The 21,029-nt window shown below is 41.7% G+C and overlaps 1 protein-coding gene across 1 annotated transcript; it reads left to right on the top strand.

Moving 5' to 3' along the window:
* The first annotated feature begins 3,450 nt into the window (after nucleotides 1-3,450).
* Nucleotides 3,451-4,240, top strand: LOC134205869 (uncharacterized). The gene is made up of 4 exons (XM_062681533.1): nucleotides 3,451-3,527; nucleotides 3,600-3,677; nucleotides 3,739-3,807; nucleotides 3,871-4,240. The coding sequence occupies exons 1-4, from the start codon at nucleotides 3,495-3,497 to the stop codon at nucleotides 4,141-4,143; spliced, it is 453 nt and encodes a 150-aa protein (XP_062537517.1). The 5' UTR covers nucleotides 3,451-3,494; the 3' UTR covers nucleotides 4,144-4,240.
* Nucleotides 4,241-21,029: the final 16,789 nt, after the last annotated feature.

Below are 21,029 nucleotides of genomic sequence, written 5' to 3'. Positions count from 1 at the left end.
AGAAGTCTAGGGTAGGTGCCAATCGCTCCAGGGGCGATGCCCTAGTCATCAAGACGGACGAGGCTAAGTACTCGGACGTCTTGAAGGCGATGAGGAGTGACGTTAAGCTCGGTGTATTCGGCGCCGGCGTACGTCAAATAAGACGTACCCGGACGGGCGAGATGATCCTCGAGCTGAAGCGGGGCGTCTCACAAAAGGGCGCCGCCTACAAGAAGTTGGCGGAGGAAGTCCTAGGCGAGACGGTCAAGGTGAGGGCACTCACGACGGAGGTGAATCTAAGGGTTAAAGACCTGGACGAGATCACCGAAGTCGAAGAGCTCGTCACGGCACTGCGGCGACAGTGTGAAGTGGATACGCCCATCGAAGCCGTTCGGCTACAGAAAGGTCCGGCAGGGACACAGGTAGCATTGGTTCGGCTATCTGCAGCGTACGCCTCCAAGGTAGTCAACTTAGGGAGCGTCAAGGTGGGATGGTCGGTGTGCCCTGTGGGCATATACGAGCAACCCCAAGTTTGCTTCAAGTGCCTGGAACCGGGGCACAAGCAATGGGACTGCATAGGCCCTGACAGAAGCAAGCTCTGTCGACGCTGCGGATTGGAGGGACATAAGGCACAATGCTGCACGAACCCTCCCAATTGTTTGATTTGTTCCAGCAAAGCTGTGAACAGCAAGCACCCCATGGGGGGTTCGAAGTGCCCGGCGTTTAAGCGTGGTGCAAATTCACAGTACATGTAACGCAGCTGGCTTCCTCGACCTCGCCCGAGTGTTTGGTGTGCGCAGGTTTAGAGGAAACGGCGGAACACGTGTTGTTCGTGTGCCTACGTTTTCGCGCAATGCGTGACCACATGTGGTCTGGACACTACCCCGGACAATTTAATTCGGAGGATGTGTGAAGATAAAAGTTGGTTGGAACGCCGTTTTATCGGCTATCGTCCAAATTGTCTCGGAGCTACAGAGAAGGTGGCGCGTGGACTCAAGGATGGCTAGTTCAGGCGCAAACAAGAGGTGGTCCAACAAAGGCCGCGCAAAGAACAACATGGTATCGTCGCTTTCGCGGCGTCGGTCAACCGGGCGGGTTCGGAGCCCGAGGACGGAAAGGGGTTCTCGTCAAGGCTGGCGTAGGCACCGCGTCACCAAGTCCCTCTGTGTATTGGCGATTAGACCCTATCGCAGAGAGGCCAATTTGGGTTGCACGCGGCATCATCATTCTTGATACCAGTCGTGCAGAGGGAAGGGAAGAAGGGAAGCAGGCGCGAAGTCCACCCTTCCCACCTTCTGAGGACCACCTGGAAAGCCGGCAATGCGCTGGCACGATACCATGGTGTTCTTCTAAAAAAGCGAGTCACGATGTTCGATACTGCAAGGTCACGCAGCTAATCTCGAGGGTGCGTTGTGCACTGGTCCCCCTTTGAAGCATTATTTTCTGGTTGTACCGAAGGGACTATGGGCTTGGCGGCAATGGAAACGGTTTAGCGGGTCGGGAATGTAGTCCTGCCTCCCTCGTTTGCTGTTGGAGGTGGTCCCTAACCTAGCACTTCCTGGACCACCCAGGATGTCTGTTGAGCAGATTCCCCTTCATTTTTGAAAACGATCTTTCTCCACTTGCATTAGAAACCATTATGCTCAAGTAAATCCGTAGGGCAACTTCTGAATTGGGGAAAGTAGATCGCATGTTGTTCTTCATTATGAACTCATAAAGAAATGTGTCTATTGGTTGTTTTTGTAGACTCTGGCTTTGTTTGGCAAAACTTAAAAACTGAATAAGTTCGTTTGTCAGCTCTGGAGCAAGATCTGCTGGATCAGCTTCAACTCTCAGCTCAATCAAAGTTATAGCCCATATTCCGGGGATTAAACCACCCGACTTGAACATTGATTTACAATGTTATGAAAACTCATATGCGGATATGTACGTTATGTGGAAGATATTGATTTGGAAAATGTATTGAAAGTAACCATTTTCCCTTCGATGGGACTCGAACCCATGACCCTACAGTACGCTAGACTGGTGCTTTAACCAGCTAAGCTACGAAGGACCTCCGTCGGCCTTCGCAACCTAGCGGATACTGAATGAGCTCGAGATTTCCAAATTGAACGCATGGTCAAATCCCTCGCAATCCATTTGTCAAGCCAACACTTCCACATGTGTATAGTACACGTTCACATTAGGGGAGCGTGAGTATTTAGAATGTCTGGCGGCTACACACATTGTTCATCAGCAACTGTACTGATCAAGTGAGTTTGTGTGAGCTATCTGCCAGTCGGTCGTCAAGCAGCTTGATGTCGTAAAATCTCGATTAATCGATTAGTAACTAATCGATTACTCTCGATTCTTGTTGATAATTGAATCGATTAATCGTTGGGAAGTAATCGATTTAAAATTAATCGATTATCACAACGTATAAACGATTAATTGAAGTAATCGATAAATTTTCGACATCTCTAGTCAAGATCAGACCCGACCGCATTGCGTACACTCAGGCAAATGAACATACGATTATCATAATGCAAAAATTATGAATCCTCAAAACCTCTTATAAAATCAATAACATAAGGCACTAATGTGTTTCATTTCATTCCTTTCAAAATACATCAGGTGAACGTACGTAATTCATACGTTACGCATACTAGATTTCATAAGGTAAGAATGGATGTTATTCATGCGTCACGCATACTGGATTTCATAAGGCGTGCTTTTGAATGTTGAATGAAACGAAATAAAAAAACATATACTTGGCAAATTTAGTGTGACTGTACTTTGCGAAAAACTCAGAATGGCGGAAATGATTTTGGAAGCCAATGTTCTTATGAACGATTTTTTAAATCAAATTCCGGCGGAATGCCTAAATTTTTTAAATTCAATCGGTTTCAACACTTTTGAATTACTAACAGTTACGAAGATGTTTTTATCGCGACTGTGAACCAGCACGCGAATTAGTGGGGTGCTACCCAAATGGGGTGGTGGATTAAAGAGTGGAAGAAAAGAAACGTAAGTAAGACAAAAATTGAAATTTGAATGTATTTCAAAAGCTTTGTTTAACAAACAGCAACTCGACAACATCACTGTTGTGACAGAAACAGAAGTAAACGAAGGAGTCAATGCAGCAGCGGAAGTGGAAAACAACGTGGAACCGGATGAAAAACCTGAAACTGTGCGTCCAATTTGGGAATCTCGAGCTCGTTCAGTAGCCGCTAGGTTGCGAAGGCCGACGGAGGTCCTTCGTAGCTTAGTTGGTTTAAGCACCAGTCTAGCGTACTGTAGGGTCATGAGTTCGAGTCCCATCGAAGGGAAAGTGGTTACCTCCAATACATTTTCCAAATCAACATCTTCCACATAACGTACATATTCACATATGAGTTTTCATAACATTGTAAATTAACGTCCAAGTCGGGTGGTTTAATCCCCGGAAATAGGCAATTACCTTTGATTGAACTGAACCTGAAACTGTAAACCTGTATGCAGAGGCTACCGATGACACCAGTGAAGGCATTCGAAGCATGTCTGCTCCTGATGCTCAGGAATGTATGCAAGTTCGTCACTTTGAAAAAAAACATCAACCTGATTTACTATTTTTGCCGAGATTTTTGCCTTAAAAATTTCAGGAAACGATTAATTACACCGGTGAAGGAAGCAGCAGCGCTCCGCATATCCAAATAACACCGGAAGCATCATCATCCAAGGTATGAATGTTCTATGTGTTTATTTTTGCACACTAATTAAGAAACTTGTATTTCCTCATAGTCGAAAATACCTTGCAAGGAACAAGCGAATGCCGAAATCGTCAGTGAGCCAATCGCCATCACTGTATCGGTAAAGTTAAGAAACATAAAACATTAAAATTATCAATCGTGACGTTTTATATTTTTTTCACAGAGAAAGTTGCACTTTTTCTGTCCAGATACGCTAAAAGCCATTCTTTCAGAATCACTGTTTGGAAAACAGATTCTGAAAGCATCGGAAACATTATCTCTGTCGAACGCTGGTCGGAAGTTCGTTGTGGATACTGTGGCAAAATTTCACATTAATCAAGGCCGAAAAACATCCGGAGAAATATTGGGTGATTACAGCGATGCCATTATTGTGCTTTTCAGAAAGGAAAGCAAGGTGAGAAATTATGGTGTGTTTATTTCAGTAGAAGTGATTTAAATAGAGTGTCCTGGCATTCAATTCATGTTCAAGAATGAGCAAGCTACTTCAACGTCTAAGTTATACACCTGCCTTGACAGCGATCAAGACGTTTGGACATCTCTATTCAACTCACATAAAACTATTATTGTTTATATAAAAATTGTGTAAGCTCAAGTGAATTTATCATTATACTACTTGACGATCTTCAAATTACCTAATCCGTAAACTGTTCAACTGAAGATAGCAAATCAAGCAAACATGGTACTGTTATGAATTTATGGGCCGTAAAGGTACGGCGTTACTAAGTTTAAGTGACAGATACAAGATACATACAGATTCATGCATATGTTAGGGTCGAAAACTTATCAATTTATAACTGTGGGAGTGCATCTTAGAACACTAAGTTAAGAGACTTCTTCTTATTGGCAACATCATCAAGGAAACATTGTCACCTCGCAAACAGGTGTTCATTACACACCTCCACAGTTATGAACTGCGAGATTTCTAAGCCCAGTTTACAATTTTTTACAATAAATTAAATTTTTTTTCACATTCATTTTCAATCTTCATTGTCGATATTTGTGGGAAACCTCTGATGACATGCCCTGATTGAAAATTCCTCCGGCAACATTGGTATGATCAACGTTTCACTAGTAATCTCAATATATAATGAAAAGAAACTCACAGTATGGCACACCAACAGAAAGTATCCGATTCGTATCCGCAGGTAGTATACATCAAAAAGACCATCACATCCCTATTCTGGTCGACAAATATTGTGGAACCCCTGAAAAAGTTTGTACCGAACTTTGTCGCGGGCCTGTAAAAACGGACAAATTTAGTCAAATCAAAATTGATGAGCAACTACTTTTCGTGATTTTTTTTAAAATAAGGATACTTACTATTAATGCGACTGAATTTTCGAGTTATGCTTTACGGAAATTAGCTCGTGTATAGAACAAATATTTATCATACTGGTATTTTTCACACATTTTACAACCAAGCACAAGAATAAATAACTTCACGACTAGGTAGTTAAAATCTGAGAGTTAAAATAAGTCGATCGAGTATTTGATGCAACTCTATCACGCTGCTTATAAATTACTCAATAATTGAGTAATTTTTAAGCAATTATTATGAGAGTAATGGATTGCGTCATGGCTAAATTATTATGACTTAATTAGATTAATTGATGAGATTAGATTAATGACTTAAAGTGTGCATGTAAACAGCGTATTTGTTAAAAGAAAAATAGAAATATTATTCAAATCGAATGAGTTATTAGCAAACAAAAACAATAGTGTCCAACTAGGAAAGTTTCTCCGTCGAATGAAACTAGTTGCACTCGAATCGGTCAAGTCCTTCTATATGAAACGTGTTAAACAATAAATAATTCCCGGGGCTACACACACACACACACACACACACACACACACACACACACACACACACACACACAGTCAGACATGTGCTCAGTTTTTCGAGCTGAGTTGATTGGTATATAACACTATGGGTCTCCGAGCCTTCTATCAAAATTTGGCTTTTGGAGTGAAATTATAGCCTTCTGGTACAACTTTGTTGTACGAGAAAGGCAAAACATTAGCCACCAGGGTAACCAGATCTGCCAGTACATTCAAAGTTAATTGCCTATATGCCGGGTATTAAGCCACCCGGAGTGGAAATTAATTACTATGTCTGAAACTTGATTATGCATACATATGTACAACATGTGATAGATTTAGTTCGGAAAAGGTATTGGAGGGTAACCGCCCCTTCGGTGGGGTTTGATCCCACGACCCCAGTTCGCATGACAGGTGCTTTCCCTACTAAGCTACGAAGGACCTCCGTCGTCCACCGCAGCTTAGCGGGTACTGATGAAACCAAATTCCCAGCACCAGGTACCAGCCGATCTCTCGCAATACATTTTCAGAACTAACTCTCTCAAATGTATTTTTGTACACATCATGTCAACCAAGTAGGATGAGTATTTAGTATTGTCCGGCTCCTACATACTTGCTTCATCAGCAACGGCGCTCAATGAAGTAGGGTTGTGTGAGGTTGTGCCAGTTTGGTCGTCAGATCCTCCAATACCTTTTCCGAACTAAATCTATCACATGTTGTACATATGCATAATCAAGTTTCAGACATAGTAATTAATTTCCACTCCGGGTGGCTTAATACCCGGCATATAGGCAATTAACTTTGAATGTACTGATCTCGAGTGGCGATCTCTCTTCGCTTGTGTGGTCGTGTTGGGATCTGACGACCAAACTGGCACAACCTCACACAACCCTACTTCATTGAGCGCCGTTGCTGATGAAGCAAGTATGTAGGAGCCGGACAATACTAAATACTCATCCTACTTGGTTGACATGATGTGTACAAAAATACATTTGAGAGAGTTAGTTCTGAAAATGTATTGCGAGAGATCGGCTGGTACCTGGTGCTGGGAATTTGGTTTCATCAGTACCCGCTAAGCTGCGGTGGACGACGGAGGTCCTTCGTAGCTTAGTAGGGAAAGCACCTGTCATGCGAACTGGGGTCGTGGGATCAAACCCCACCGAAGGGGCGGTTACCCTCCAATACCTTTTCCGAACTAAATCTATCACATGTTGTACATATGCATAATCAAGTTTCAGACATAGTAATTAATTTCCACTCCGGGTGGCTTAATACCCGGCATATAGGCAATTAACTTTGAATGTACTGATCTCGAGTGGCGATCTCTCTTCGCTTGTGTGGTCGTGTTGGGATCTGACGACCAAACTGGCACAACCTCACACAACCCTACTTCATTGAGCGCCGTTGCTGATGAAGCAAGTATGTAGGAGCCGGACAATACTAAATACTCATCCTACTTGGTTGACATGATGTGTACAAAAATACATTTGAGAGAGTTAGTTCTGAAAATGTATTGCGAGAGATCGGCTGGTACCTGGTGCTGGGAATTTGGTTTCATCAGTACCCGCTAAGCTGCGGTGGACGACGGAGGTCCTTCGTAGCTTAGTAGGGAAAGCACCTGTCATGCGAACTGGGGTCGTGGGATCAAACCCCACCGAAGGGGCGGTTACCCTCCAATACCTTTTCCGAACTAAATCTATCACATGTTGTACATATGCATAATCAAGTTTCAGACATAGTAACAGATCTGCCAATTTTTCGGTAAACCTACCGATTTTGGACTCACCTACATGCAAAACTGAAAGTATGCTCTTTTCGGGATAAGTATGCTCTTTTGCGGGAGAATGGGACTAGGGTAAAATGCCCAATAGTGAGTGGACCCCCTAGTAACGGAATTTAGCTCTTTCTGTCATACGGAGTAGAAATTTTCAACATATCAATTCTGCTTGATATCTAATAACAAGTTCTGCATCCCTCTTCACGATACGTACATAAAACACTCAAATACACGACGCATTTGGCAAGAGGCAAGAGCACGCAACTCAGATTCAGTTCAATCAAAGTTTTCACGAAAACATGAACCGCGTTTAAATAAGTGCAGTTTTCACGTTTGCAAGTTCGTTCTCAAATTCATAGTTCATCATAAACCGAACCAAAATCGCACCCAGTTTGAACACGAGTGTGCGCCCAAGTTCAAACCCACGGGTTTGAACATGGTAGGGGAAATGTTCCGATCTCCATCTCACTGTACATATATCCATCTCATCGCTAAACAAAGAAATACGGCACCAAATTCGTCGCTTCTTTTTGTCAACATGCGTGCTCACTGCTGAAAAAAATCACAAAAATAATCAACAAACCAAATTCCTTTCCATTGCTTTGTTTTTGATGGGATTGAAATAGGAGCTATGAGATGAAGTGGCGAACCGTTCCCCTAGTTTAAATATCAGTTTACACACAGTACGCTGTTCATCTGTTCATGTTGGTCAAATGGTTTCTCTTCTGCAGTAGAGGTGATGGCCTAGTGGTAACTCGTTTGGCGTTCAGTCAGGGCACTAGTGTTTGAATCCTTGTCCTTGGATTTAATTTAAATGCCACATGAACAGTAGCAGTAGCAGTACTTAACCACCTACCCACAGTTTGTGCTTGGTCCGATATCTTAATATCACAACAATTTTTTTATTCAACATTTTGCATAAAATCTTCAGATATTATTCTTAATGTTTATAACAACTGAATATTATGTGCATTTGACCGGTAAGATAACTGGAAGCCTCCAATGTAATGATTATTTAAATCATCATTGCATTTATGTTCTAAACGAGGTAAAATAGTTTGTTTTTATTTTTTCAGAACGTTAATACATATTCCCCAACATGAGTCTAAAATGTAGACCCTTAATTATTTTATACCCGTTACATATGCATGCATTTTGTTTTGTTAGAGACGATGAGATTTGCATATATGTAGTGAATAAAATATATATTAAATTAATGATTTCGTGTGTGTTACTTCTACGTGAAGTTAAACGATTTACAATGATATGGAAATGCTAATATCATCTTCCAAACTTGGACGTACATGTTCATGATAGCATTAGAGGCGAAAGTATAGAATTGATAGTTCCGTTAGGATACGGCAGGCATGAAGAATGTTTTTTTTTATAGAAGTCGATTTGAAAGCGAGCGGAGGGCAATATTTGTGATGGCACATGAGCAAGTCAAACCACCTTCCTTTTGCCAGTGGAGATATATCAGCTTCCACACTGATATTCTTCCCTCCCCCTTCATACGGGAGCTTGGCAGAAGGAAGGTCGTGCGATATGTGCCATCACAAATATTGCCCTCCGCTCGCTTTCAAATCGACTTCTATAAAAAAAAAACATTCTTCATGCCTGCCGTACCCTAACGGAACTATCAATTCTATACTTTCGCCTCTAATGCTATCATGAACATGTACGTCCAAGCTTGGAAGATGATATTAGCATTTCCATATCATTAAAATATATATGTTGATTCCAAAAAGTTCAAAGACACAATTTTAGTGGGGGAGGGTGAAAAACTGTTTGATGACCAAAAATTCAAAATGATAGAAATTTCAAAAGATAGTAGGGGTTCTGTTCATAATGTATTTTATATTGCTATATATAAATAATACGCCAATGACATTATACAATTCAAAGAAAATTCACAAACGGAAAATTTACAGGTCGGAAATTAGCACAGAGATCCCGAAACATATAAGTCCTATACACTACATGGCTCGCATAAAGCTTGAGCTTGAGCTTGATTGACTGCCCCCCTATTCTTGCACAGAGAACCAACAGATGTTTGCGTGGGACTAGCATACATCTTCAATGTACAAGTACTGGTGATCTCATTTGTTAGGTCATACTGGCGCCTGCCACGTCAGAATGCAAGTCAATGTAGGCAAGGGAGAGGAAATGATGATGCAATCACTCGCCCACTGCAATGCGAATATACCTCTGCACTTGCCACATACGGAATTTATTGGAATTTTTGGATTAGGTTCGAGAGGCATAGGTTTATTTATTTATTTATTACCAGACTAAGGCCGGAGTGGCCTGTGCTATACATAAAAGTCTTCTCCATTCAGCTCGGTCCATGCTGCACGTCGCCAACCACGCAGTCTTCGGAGGGTCCGCATATGGTCCTCCACCTGATCGATCCACCTTTCCCGCTGTGCCCCTGGCCTTCTTGTTCCCGTCTGCTCGTTGTCGAGAACCATTTTCACTGGATTACTGTCCGAAATTCTGGCTACGTGCCCGGCCCACTGCAGTCTTCCGATTTTCGCGGTGTGAACGATTAATGGTTCTCCCAACAGCTGATGCAACTCGTGGTTGATTCGCCATCTGCACTCCACAATAGATGGTACGCAGCACTTTTCTTTCGAAAGCTTCCAGTGTGCGTTGGTCCTCCACGAGCATCGTCCAGGTACAGAGGACTAATAAGGGTTTTGTAGATAATCAGTTTAATACGGCGGCAAACTCTATTCGATCGGAGCATTTTGTGGAGTCCAAAGTACGTACGATTTCCTGCCATGATGCGTCTCTGAATTTCTCTGTTATCGGCGGTCACCAGTGAGCCCAAGTATACGAATTCTTCAACCACCTCGATTTCGTCACTACCGATAGAAACTCGTGGTGGGTGGCTTACATTGTCCTCTCTTGAGCCTCTTCCTATCATGTACTTCGTTTTCGACGTGTTGATGACTAGTCCAATCCGTTTAGCTTCGCTTTTCAGTCTGATGTATTACTCCCTCCAAAGCGATGTTGAATAGCAGACACGAAAGACCATCATCTTGTCGTTACCCTCTGCGTATTTCAAAGGGACTCGAGAATGCCCCTAAAACTTGAACTACGCACATCACTCGATCCATCGTCACCTTGATCAACCGTATAAGTTTATCCGGAAATCCGTTTTCGTGCATTAGCTGCCATAGCTGGTCCCGATCGATTGTATCATATGCGGCTTTGAAGTCGATGAATAGATGATGTGTGGGAACTTTGTATTCGCGGCATTTCTGCAATACCTGACGTAAGGCGAACAACTGTTCTGTGGTACAGCGTTCACCCATAAATCTCGCCTGGTACTGCCCCACGAACTCCCTTGTAACTGGTGCCAGTCAACGGCATAAAATTTGGGAGAGTACCTTAAAGGCGGCGTTCAACAATGTGATTGCGCGGTAGTTGCTACAATCCAGCTTATCACCCTTTTCGCAGATGGAACACACGACACCATCAATCCACTCCTACGGCACAACTTCCTGCTCCCAAATCTCAGTAATGGTCCTGTGCAGCGCCCTAGTTAGGGCCTCACCACCGTGTTTAAACAGCTCTCCTGGTAGTTGGTCAACCCCAGGGGCTTTGTTGTTCTTCAGCCGGCCAATATTTTCCTAGATTTCCTGGAGATCCGGAGCCGGTAAAATTATGTCCTGCGTGCGTTCTCCCAGGTCCGTCACAATACCGCCATTTTCGTCTGCCACATCGCCATTCAGGTGTTCTTCGTAGTGCTGCCGCCACCTTTAGATCACCTTACGCTCGTTCTTCAGAAGGTTCCCGTTTATGTCCTTACAAATATCAGGCTGTGGCACGTGGCCCTTACGTGAACGGTTCAACTTCTCATAGAACTTTCGTGTGTTATTAGCGCGGTACAGTTGCTCCGTCTTTTCACGATCTCGATCTTCCTGCTGGCGCTTTTTCCTCCGGAAAATCGAGTTTTGTCTTTTCCGCGCATCGTTTGTATCATGCCTCGTTCGCCCTCGTGCGGGGTTGCAGCAATCTCGCCCATGCTGCATTCTTCTCTTCCACTAACTGCTCACATTCGCCGTCATACCAGTCTTTTCTCTGATTTGGGGCACCGTGCCTAGTGCAGCGGTTGCGGTGCTACCAATGGGGGATCGAATATCTCTCCAACCATCTTCAAGAAACGCTGCGCCTAGCTGCCCTTCCGTTGGGAGTGCCAATTCCAGCTGCCGCGCGTATTCTTGGGCTAGTCTACTGTCTTGTAGCCGCCCAATATTAAACCGTGGCGTTCGACTTCGACGTGTGTTGTACACCATCGAGAGTTTTGAGCGCAGGCATACTGCAACGAGGTAGTGGTCGGATTCAAAATTCGCACTGCGGTAAGTGCGGACGTTCGTGTTTTCGGAGAAGAATTTACCGTCGATTAGAACGTGGTCGATTTGGTTTTTCATTTCTTGGTTAGGTGATCTCCATGTGGCCTTGTGGATATTTTTTCGGGGAAAGAAGGTGCTTCTGACTACCATTCCGCGGGAGGTTGCGAAGTTTATGCATCGTTGGCCGTTATCATGCGATAAGGCGTGCAGACTATCCGGTCCGATGACCGGTCTGTACATTTCCTTCTTTCCTACCTGAGCGTTCATATCGCCGATGACGATTTTGACGCCCGCAGTGGGCATCCATCGTATGTCTGCTCAAGATGTGCGTAGAACGCTTCTTTCTCGTCGTCGGGTCTCCCTACGTGTGGGCAGTGCACGTTGATGATGCTATAGTTGAAGAAACGGCCTTTTATCCTCAGCTTGCACATCCTTGCGTTGATTGGCTGCCACTCAATCACACGTTGGCGCATCTGACCCAGCACTATGAAGCCGGTTCCCAGCTCGTTGGTGGTGCCACAGCTTTGGTAGAAGGTAGCCGCTTGATGCCCGCTTTTCCACACTTTCTGTCCTGTCCAGCAAATCTCCTGCAGCGCCACGACGTCGAAGTTGCGGGGGCGTGATTCATCGTAGATCATCCTGCGGCAACCTATGAAACCTAGCGACTTGCAATTCTTTGTTCCAAGACTTAACTTATTCTAATACGGATTGTTCTTTTTAAAAAATTACTAACTAACCAACTTGAACGAGCACACGTCGACGAAAAAAAGAGGTCGGTACCTCGTGTGCGAATGCTATTTATTAATAAAATGTGCTTACACTGCATAAATGTGGCGTGATGCGCCACGTATGTCTTACTTTATAGTTTCATTCCTTAACGATTCCCTTTCCAAGGAAAGAAGTCGTCCTCGACTTCCATTGGTCTCGACTATTGTGGGATGAGCCTGGGTTGCCTCGTGGGGTAGATTACGCTGATTCCTTGCGTCGATTCTGTGGATGGGTTATCCTTAGCCTCGGCTACCGTCTCCTGTTGACCTTGTTGAATAATCACTGTTGCCTTTCTAGTCAGCAGCATCTTGATAATGCAGCCTAGCGTGATACCGATCAGGGTAAGAGATGTTATCGATATAGACCCGAAGGATAGCCAATGAAGTAGATGTATCTTTGTATGAATGCTGTCACTAGTCAGGTTCAAATGACGGATATGGTCTCGATGTGCCATATGGAGTATCTGTAATTGTTCCAGAGGAATGCGGTCTACTATGTTAGTGGTATTTACCTTCAATCCTGTGGTCGGGATAAAAGTCCTGCTGGGAGTATTTACGTTGATGTTGGTGAATTGCTCGCCGTTCAACGTTATTGCGCATTTCGAAAATTGAATTAGATATGAACCTTCCAGTCTATTATTATGCATGCTGCAGTTGGATTGTATTGTAATGTTCGCATCCTAGATAATTATTGTGGCCTCGTTAATTCGTTTAACGATGTTGCGTCCATAGATTTTCTCAATTGGACAATGTGCTGACGAACCGCTAATGAGTTTTTGCATACATTTCGATGGTGTTTCAAGTTCAGAAGATTGACAGATAAATTGCTCTGCGTGCTGATCGCAAACTGATTTTGAACAAAACGGTGTGGTTCCATTGAGATAGAAACTGGCCTTTAGATGAACTCTCGTTCCGTTAGATATCACTGGTTCAATTTGGTAGAGAGTGTAGGCTTCGTTTGTTACTTTAGGTATTCTCAGGATGTACTTGATTGAATCTTTAGTGGTTATGACATATGCTTTAGCGATTTCTAATACACTCTCTGCTGTGGCTACGTCTAATCCTTGGTCTTTCAAAAAGCGTTGAGCAACAGTTAATTCTGCAAGGCTAATCAGGCGGCTACGAGTTAATGGTAGCATTGATAAGCCTTAAATCATCGGCATCCGGGCTGCCCGAGATGTACTTCCAACCTCTGCCTAAGCTGTCCCATCGTTTTACTCTTTTATCTGATATAGAGTAGAGTGGGGCAAGAGTACGCACTTAGTTTTCAATCGATCATGTGGCCCTTATGAAGCAAGCTTCTGCATATCAAATCAGGGTCGATGATTCATATACTCTTTCTTTATGTTACCCAGTGAAAAAAATATTGAAATTATTGAGATTCGTTTTAGTAGAACCCTTATAGCAAGACAAGTGTAAAACGCACTCTTACCCCACCGGTGGGGTAAAAGTGCGCATCGGGTGGGGTAAGAGTACGCATTTATCCAATCATGTGCTTTAAGTATATATTAACACAAATAACAGTTAATAACATTAAATTGATGTTTAATGAGCATATATTAGGGAATGTTTAAATATTACGTAACTCTTAAAGGGGGAGAGGGTCCTAAAAATGTTCGCTAAGTTTTCTAACACTGAATTACTTCAACTTATCCTGAAAACTTGTGATAATTTCAAATTCTGTCCCTTTTTTCTTAGTTGTGTATCTTTACGCTTTGGAAGAAGTCTTATTTCGGCCGGAGAAACGGTTTTGACATCATAACTTGAAGATTCATATGTGTACTCTCGCCCCACCGGTTCCTGCGTACTTTTACCCCACAGTCCCAAAAATTATTCAAGTAAAGGTTTTGACTTCTTGGAAAACCAACCAGATTGGTGTTCTGTACCATAAAGTACTCTATACAATAGGTTATCGAAATGGTATAATGTTCACCTGATTGAACGTATATATGGTAATGAAATACTAGTTGCGGAAATCCAATTATTTTTAGCAAAATGACCAAAAAGTTATAAAACTCCATATCTCCCTTGTTGTTTATTCAAATCGTTTACAATTACACATGATAATAGTTGGCCAGAATACCTGTCAAACTGATGCAGCGCTGCTAGTTTATCTTTTTTTATTACTTCAAAAAATCGAAAACGTACTCTTACCCCACGCGCACTCTTGCCCCACTCTACTCTATTGATTTTTTTTAAAGGATTGAGATAGTTTTTCGATTTTTGTTTTTATAATAGGGTTAAGAAGTCTATCGTTAGCTATCTTTTCTTGGGCTTTTAAGTAGAGGACGTTAATAACGTTTTCTATCGGATTCATTTCGATTGGATGAATAATTCTTAGGTAGCTGTAACAAATTTTAGCTTTCCCCATGGGAAGTATGACAATGGGATTTTGCTTGATGTCATGAATGCATATTTCTGCGTGTCCTCCTATCGCTAGAAGTAACCTGAAAAGTGAGATTACAAAATACTTTTTAAGTGTTTTTTGTGTGTCTTGATTTGATTTTGATCTGTAATGGTTTTTAAGGTTTGGTCAACTATGTTTGCTTTTCTGCATCTATGGTTTGAAAGAGATGCTTTTCCTTTACATTTTGTATATATGTTTTTATTTTGTAAATTCCTGTACTCTTCCTCGTCTAAGCAAAGAATTTTGGAGTTCTTATTATTAACATGTAATTCAATGTTATCCAAAGCAGTCTGTATGGTTCTAGTCTGATTGTTTACAATTTTTAACCTGTTTAATGAGTTTGACGTACCATATATAATTTCTCTGGGTGCTATTTTGGTTGAAGAATGTTTCGTTTCATTATACAATGCTACGATGAGTTTTAGACCTTCATACAAATTAAGGTTCCTAGTTTTATCTTGATTGGCCTGAAACATTTCTATTAATGTGTTATGGAATCTTTCTATAATTCCATTGCTGTTGCTAGTACTAGCAAAGTGTAAGAATATATTCAGATCCGTTAGGAATTTGGTCATTGTGGGATTCCGAAAGCTTGTCGCTTGGTCACATGTTATTTGTTTTGGAACACCGAAAGTTGAAAAATATCTAGTGGTTTCCTAGTGGTTATCTATTATGGTTTCCGTCTGTTCGTTTTCTATTTTGTATAGCTGAGCAAATTTAGAAAAAGCATCTACTATTGTAAGAAATTTTTCCGTTTCTTTAACAAAAACATCCATGTAGACATTATCAAAGGGCCTATTATACATTCGTCGTGTTATAGGAATTTTAAATGGATGTCTTTCATATTTTGCCAGTCTGCAATCTTCACAATTTTTTGAAAAATCACGCAATTTTCTATGAAGTTCGGGAAAAAATACTGATTTACTAGCTTCTTCATAAACTATTTTGTAATTTCTGTGGTTGAAGTTATGACTTTTCTTGATGAATTCTTCTTGTTCTTTGGGATCTATTATGTCTGGCAGTTTGAGATTACAATATTCCATTTTTATTTTCTTTCGAAAGTGCTTGTTGGCAATCCTTGCGCACGTCTTTGCTACCTCCAATGGAGCAAATATGCCGTTTGATGCGTTTGGATTTATATGTTCCTTAAGAAATCCAATTAATCGTTCCTCACCATAATTCGCTCGGTGGTAAATATGCCTTGTGTATCCTGGAAATATTTGAATTAGTAAATATGGACTTTTCCTCTGATTATCTGTAACCCTAAAGAAAATTTGATGTTTGAACCTGTTTATGGGGTGGTTTCCATATATCTTGTCGTTTTCGTATACCTCGTTCTCCATCTCGTGGTTGTTAACTTCTGTCTTTGGAATCCTGGAAAGGCCATCCGCGACGACGTTCTGCTTACCTTTTTTGTAAATAATCTTAAAGTCAAACTGTTCTAAGTACAAACGCTGGCGTGTCACCCTTCCAGTTGCGTCAGTGAGTTTCAGTTCCTTCGTAAGTGGTTCGTGGTCTGTGTATATCGTGAATTGTTTGCCGTATAGATATGATCTGAATGTTTTAGCTGCAAAGTATATAGCCAAAAGTTCTTTTGCAGTTGCTGAGTAATTTTCTTCTGCTCTGGACAAAGTTCTAGATAAATAAGCTATGGGCCGTTCAATTCCATTATCGAGCTGTGCAAGAACTGCTCCAATGGCAACATTTGAAGCGTCTGTTGTGAGGATAAAAGGTTTATCGTAATTTGGATAAGTGAGAAGAAGATCGCTTGTCATAATGGCCTTTAATTTTTCAAATGTTTCCTCGTATTTGGCATTGACATCTATATTTTTATTTCCATTCCTCAACTGAGAGGTCATTGGTTTTGCTATGTGGGAGAAATTAGGTATGAACCGCCTGTAATAACTGTTGGTTCCCAAAAATGATTGCAATGCTTTTCGATTCGTTGGTAATGGCCAGGATTTTATTGCTTCGATTTTCTGGGGATTTGGTCTGACACCGTCTGTTGTGACGAGATGACCCAAAAATTCGACTTCTTTTCTGAGGAACTCAGATTTATCGCACTGTATCTTCAAATTGGCTTCTCTCAATGTTTGAAGGATTTTCTTGATATCGCCCAAATGTGTTTGAAGATCTATGCTATAGATGATAATATCATCCATGTAAACGAAACAGCGGATACCAATATGCTTTCTCAATACAGAGTCCATAAGCCTCTGAAATGTCGCTGGGGCATTTTTCAGCCCAAATGGCATACGTACGTACTCGTATTTGCCATTGTCAACGTTAAATGCTGTTTTTGGTATATCCTTAGGGTTCACCTCAATTTGGTGAAAACCACTTGCCAAGTCCAAAACGGTAAAATACTGTGCTTTTCCAAGTCTGTCCAGTATTTCACTGATTTCGGGGATGGGGTAGCGATCGGCCGGTGTCTTTTCATTTAATTTACGATAATCAACAACGATCCGATATTTGCGTTTCCCTGAGTTGTCCATTTTTTTAGGTACTACCCAGATTGGAGATGTCCATTGAGAAGAGGACTCCCTAATAATTCCGTTCCCCAACATTTTTTGAATTTGGGTTGAAACTTCATCACGAAGATGATAAGGATACCTATATGTCTTCTGATGAATCGGGTTTTCATCAGAAGTTTTGATGTTATGCTTCACCTCATGAGTGAAAGTTAACTTATCGTTATCATTGAAAAATACGTCTTTGTAATCTTTAAGAGTTTTGCCCAGTAGACGTTTCTCTTCGGCATTCAGATGAGTGGTGGTGAAATTAAGCTTTACCTCTTTATTCTCCTGAGTCATTGAAAAATGCTCGCACGCGAACGGCGGAAGCGTGCAACGTATATTACTTTTATTCGTTTCCAGATGTACCACTGCTTTATTGTTTTTTGATAGATACACACCAGGAGTAAGAGTAACGTTTTTAGAAAGCTTCATATTTTCTTCAATAAGGAAAGATCCGTTCGCAGTAGTAGTTATTTCAAATAAATTATCCCTTTGTTCATTAAAATGTATCTGGTTCACATGGTATCTAGAGAATGCAAATAGGTGGCTTTCGATGATCAATGCATGATTCTTGGTATTAATTTTGGCTCCTAGAATAGCTAGATTTTCATAACCTAGAAGTCCATCGAAAAACTTATGGAATCGAAATACATGGAATGGCAATTTTTCATCGCCAGCTTCTGGGAAAAGATTAACGTGTACCATTTTATCAATTTTAAAATTACCGTTCTTGTTCCTCACAACAGCAGGTTGTTTCACGGACTTTGCTTTATTAACATGCTCTGGGTTCAAATATGATTTGTTCGCTCCCGTATCCACCAAGATATTAAGGTAGCCTTTAGTAGTGGGAAGACGGAGGTACGGTAAGAAATTCAAGTCTTCTTTCCGATCACGCGTACTCGCTGAAAATTTAATTCGTCACACTCATCACTCGACACTACTTCTTCAATTTCTTCTTCACTATGTTCACTCGCGGTTTCGTCAAGTTCATTAACGTTTGCCTCTACTTTCAATTTTCGATGCGTTGGCGTTTTCTTGTCGGTTGTTCGTTCTATGGGCGGTCTGTAGTATGGTTTCTGTGGATGGCTACTGCTACCGTTGTTAGAGTTGCCAGGCTTGGTAAAATTTGAAAACGAGCGCTGATTTTTGTCATACCTAACGGGTTTGTTCCTTGTTTCAGCGTTTTGGTTAACACATACTGCCTGATATGCAGTTTCCAGGGTTGAGGGGTTTGATTGGCGGATAATTGAGGCCAAGGGTTCGGCTATATTATCCAGATACTTGGAGATAGTAATTATATCTAGTAGCTCATTTACTGAAAGGGGTTTCGTCTGCAAGTTGGATTTAAGTTTTGTATTTATTTCCTTAATTTCATTGAAAAATCTTATATTCGTTTTGTCACCTTTTTTGAGATGAAATAAAAGAGACAAGTTGGTTGTAAGATCCTTCTGATCTCCATAATTTTCTAGCAGTATCGCTTTGATACCTGCGATTGTTTTAGGATTCCCGTTTGCACATAGTATAGTGCGGGCTTCCCCTCTTATTTTGTTCTTGATAGCCCTAATATAGTGGCCATCGAAAGTATCGGGTGCACCGTTGTGCCCTTTGATGACGTAGTCATCATAAATTTCGTCTAATTCTTCAAGCCACGCGGACAGTTCTCTCCGGTTTCCTGAGAATTCTGACATGTTGTTGATCGGGTCAGGTATCACAAACGGATTAACCTGGTTACCCTGTGTCTGTCGCTGCAATTGCAACTTTAGCTCATCAAGCTGAGCTTTCAGCTGCTCGATCTCACTCTGACGTGTCTCGGGCATGATTATGAAGAGGGGAGTAAACTGAATTGATTGAGAGAATGAACTAGTTAACGTAATTTCACTTCACTTTAATTCAAAACACTAAAAATTGATATACAAACACTAAATTTGTGATTTTTGCAATGATAGTTTACTCACCCGAAAATAATGATGAACATAGGGTAGGTACTAATTGGGAAAGTTTTTTGATCACCGTACATGACTCAATCATTATTGATTTATTGGCATTTATCGGTGAGTACAACATCTAAAGCTCAAAGTAAGAGGGAGCGCAACAATGAAGAACAGTATGGATAGGTGTCACAAGCGAGCGACGAGTATGAAGCGAACAGAAATTGAAATTTTAGTAGAGGGCCATTTGTGAGAACAGCATTGTTGAAATCGCTGTTATTCTGCCTAACGTCCACCCAGGAACGGCTTGGGTAGTAGCATGGTGACTACTCTTACCAAGACAGGCAAAATAACAGCGATTTCAACCTACTATTATGCTGTTCGGCGCATGAGAACAGTTCTAGCGATCGGTGGCTTGTTCGGAGATTCATACGAAAGTCGCGCTACTTTGCTTCACGCCTCATCCCGCAGCTCTTACTTTGCCCAAGATGATCTTATTCGAACCGCATTTCAATTTTGCCATTCCTTTTTGCCAATTCGTATTCTAATTGGGAAAGTTTTTGATCACCGTACATGACTATTTTAAAATTTATTGAACGTCCACCCAGGAACGGCTTGGGTAGTAGCATGGTGACTACTCTTACCAAGACAGGTTCCTGGGTGGACGTTAGGCAGAATAACAGCGATTTCAACAATGCTGTTCTCACAAATGGCCCTCTACTAAAATTTCAATTTCTGTTCGCTTCATACTCGTCGCTCGCTTGTGACACCTATCCATACTGTTCTTCATTGTTGCGCTCCCTCTTACTTTGAGCTTTAGATGTTGTACTCACCGATAAATGCCAATAAATCAATAATGATTGAGTCATGTACGGTGATCAAAAAACTTTCCCAATTAGAATACGAATTGGCAAAAAGGAATGGCAAAATTGAAATGCGGTTCGAATAAGATCATCTTGGGCAAAGTAAGAGCTGCGGGATGAGGCGTGAAGCAAAGTAGCGCGACTTTCGTATGAATCTCCGAACAAGCCACCGATCGCTAGAACTGTTCTCATGCGCCGAACAGCATAATAGTAGGTTGAAATCGCTGTTATTTTGCCTGTCTTGGTAAGAGTAGTCACCATGCTACTACCCAAGCCGTTCCTGGGTGGACGTTAGGCAGAATAACAGCGATTTCAACAATGCTGTTCTCACAAATGGCCCTCTACTAAAATTTCAATTTCTGTTCGCTTCATACTCGTCGCTCGCTTGTGACACCTATCCATACTGTTCTTCATTGTTGCGCTCCCTCTTACTTTGAGCTTTAGATGTTGTACTCACCGATAAATGCCAATAAATCAATAATGATATAGGGTAGGTACGCTGTGGCGTATCTCGGATCGGTCGGCTGAATCACCACCAGGCTTCTGCGTAACGTGGTCCTAGGAATCGTCGCTGCTGCTAGTTGATCTTCTAGACTTCTGCCTAACGTGGATTATTTGGACGTCGTCGCTGCTGATGTTGTTTCAAATCACTGTTGTCCTTGACACTTTTTCACACCACTTTCGCGTATCCTACCGGCTGCGCCACTTAACTTATTCTAATACGGATTGTTCTTTTTAAAAAATTACTAACTAAGCAACTTGAACGAGCACACGTCGACGAAAGAAAGAGGTCGGTACCTCAAAAGGAATGCTATTTATTAATAAAATGTGCTTACACTGCATAAATGTGGCGTGATGCGCCACGTATGTCTTACTTTATAGTT

This window comes from Armigeres subalbatus, chromosome 1 (genome assembly GCF_024139115.2).
Source record: "Armigeres subalbatus isolate Guangzhou_Male chromosome 1, GZ_Asu_2, whole genome shotgun sequence".
In the NCBI taxonomy this organism is placed as follows: Eukaryota; Metazoa; Arthropoda; class Insecta; order Diptera; family Culicidae; genus Armigeres; species Armigeres subalbatus.
The sequence above is the reverse complement of the archived record's forward strand: the minus strand, read 5'-3'. Positions and strand labels throughout refer to the sequence as shown.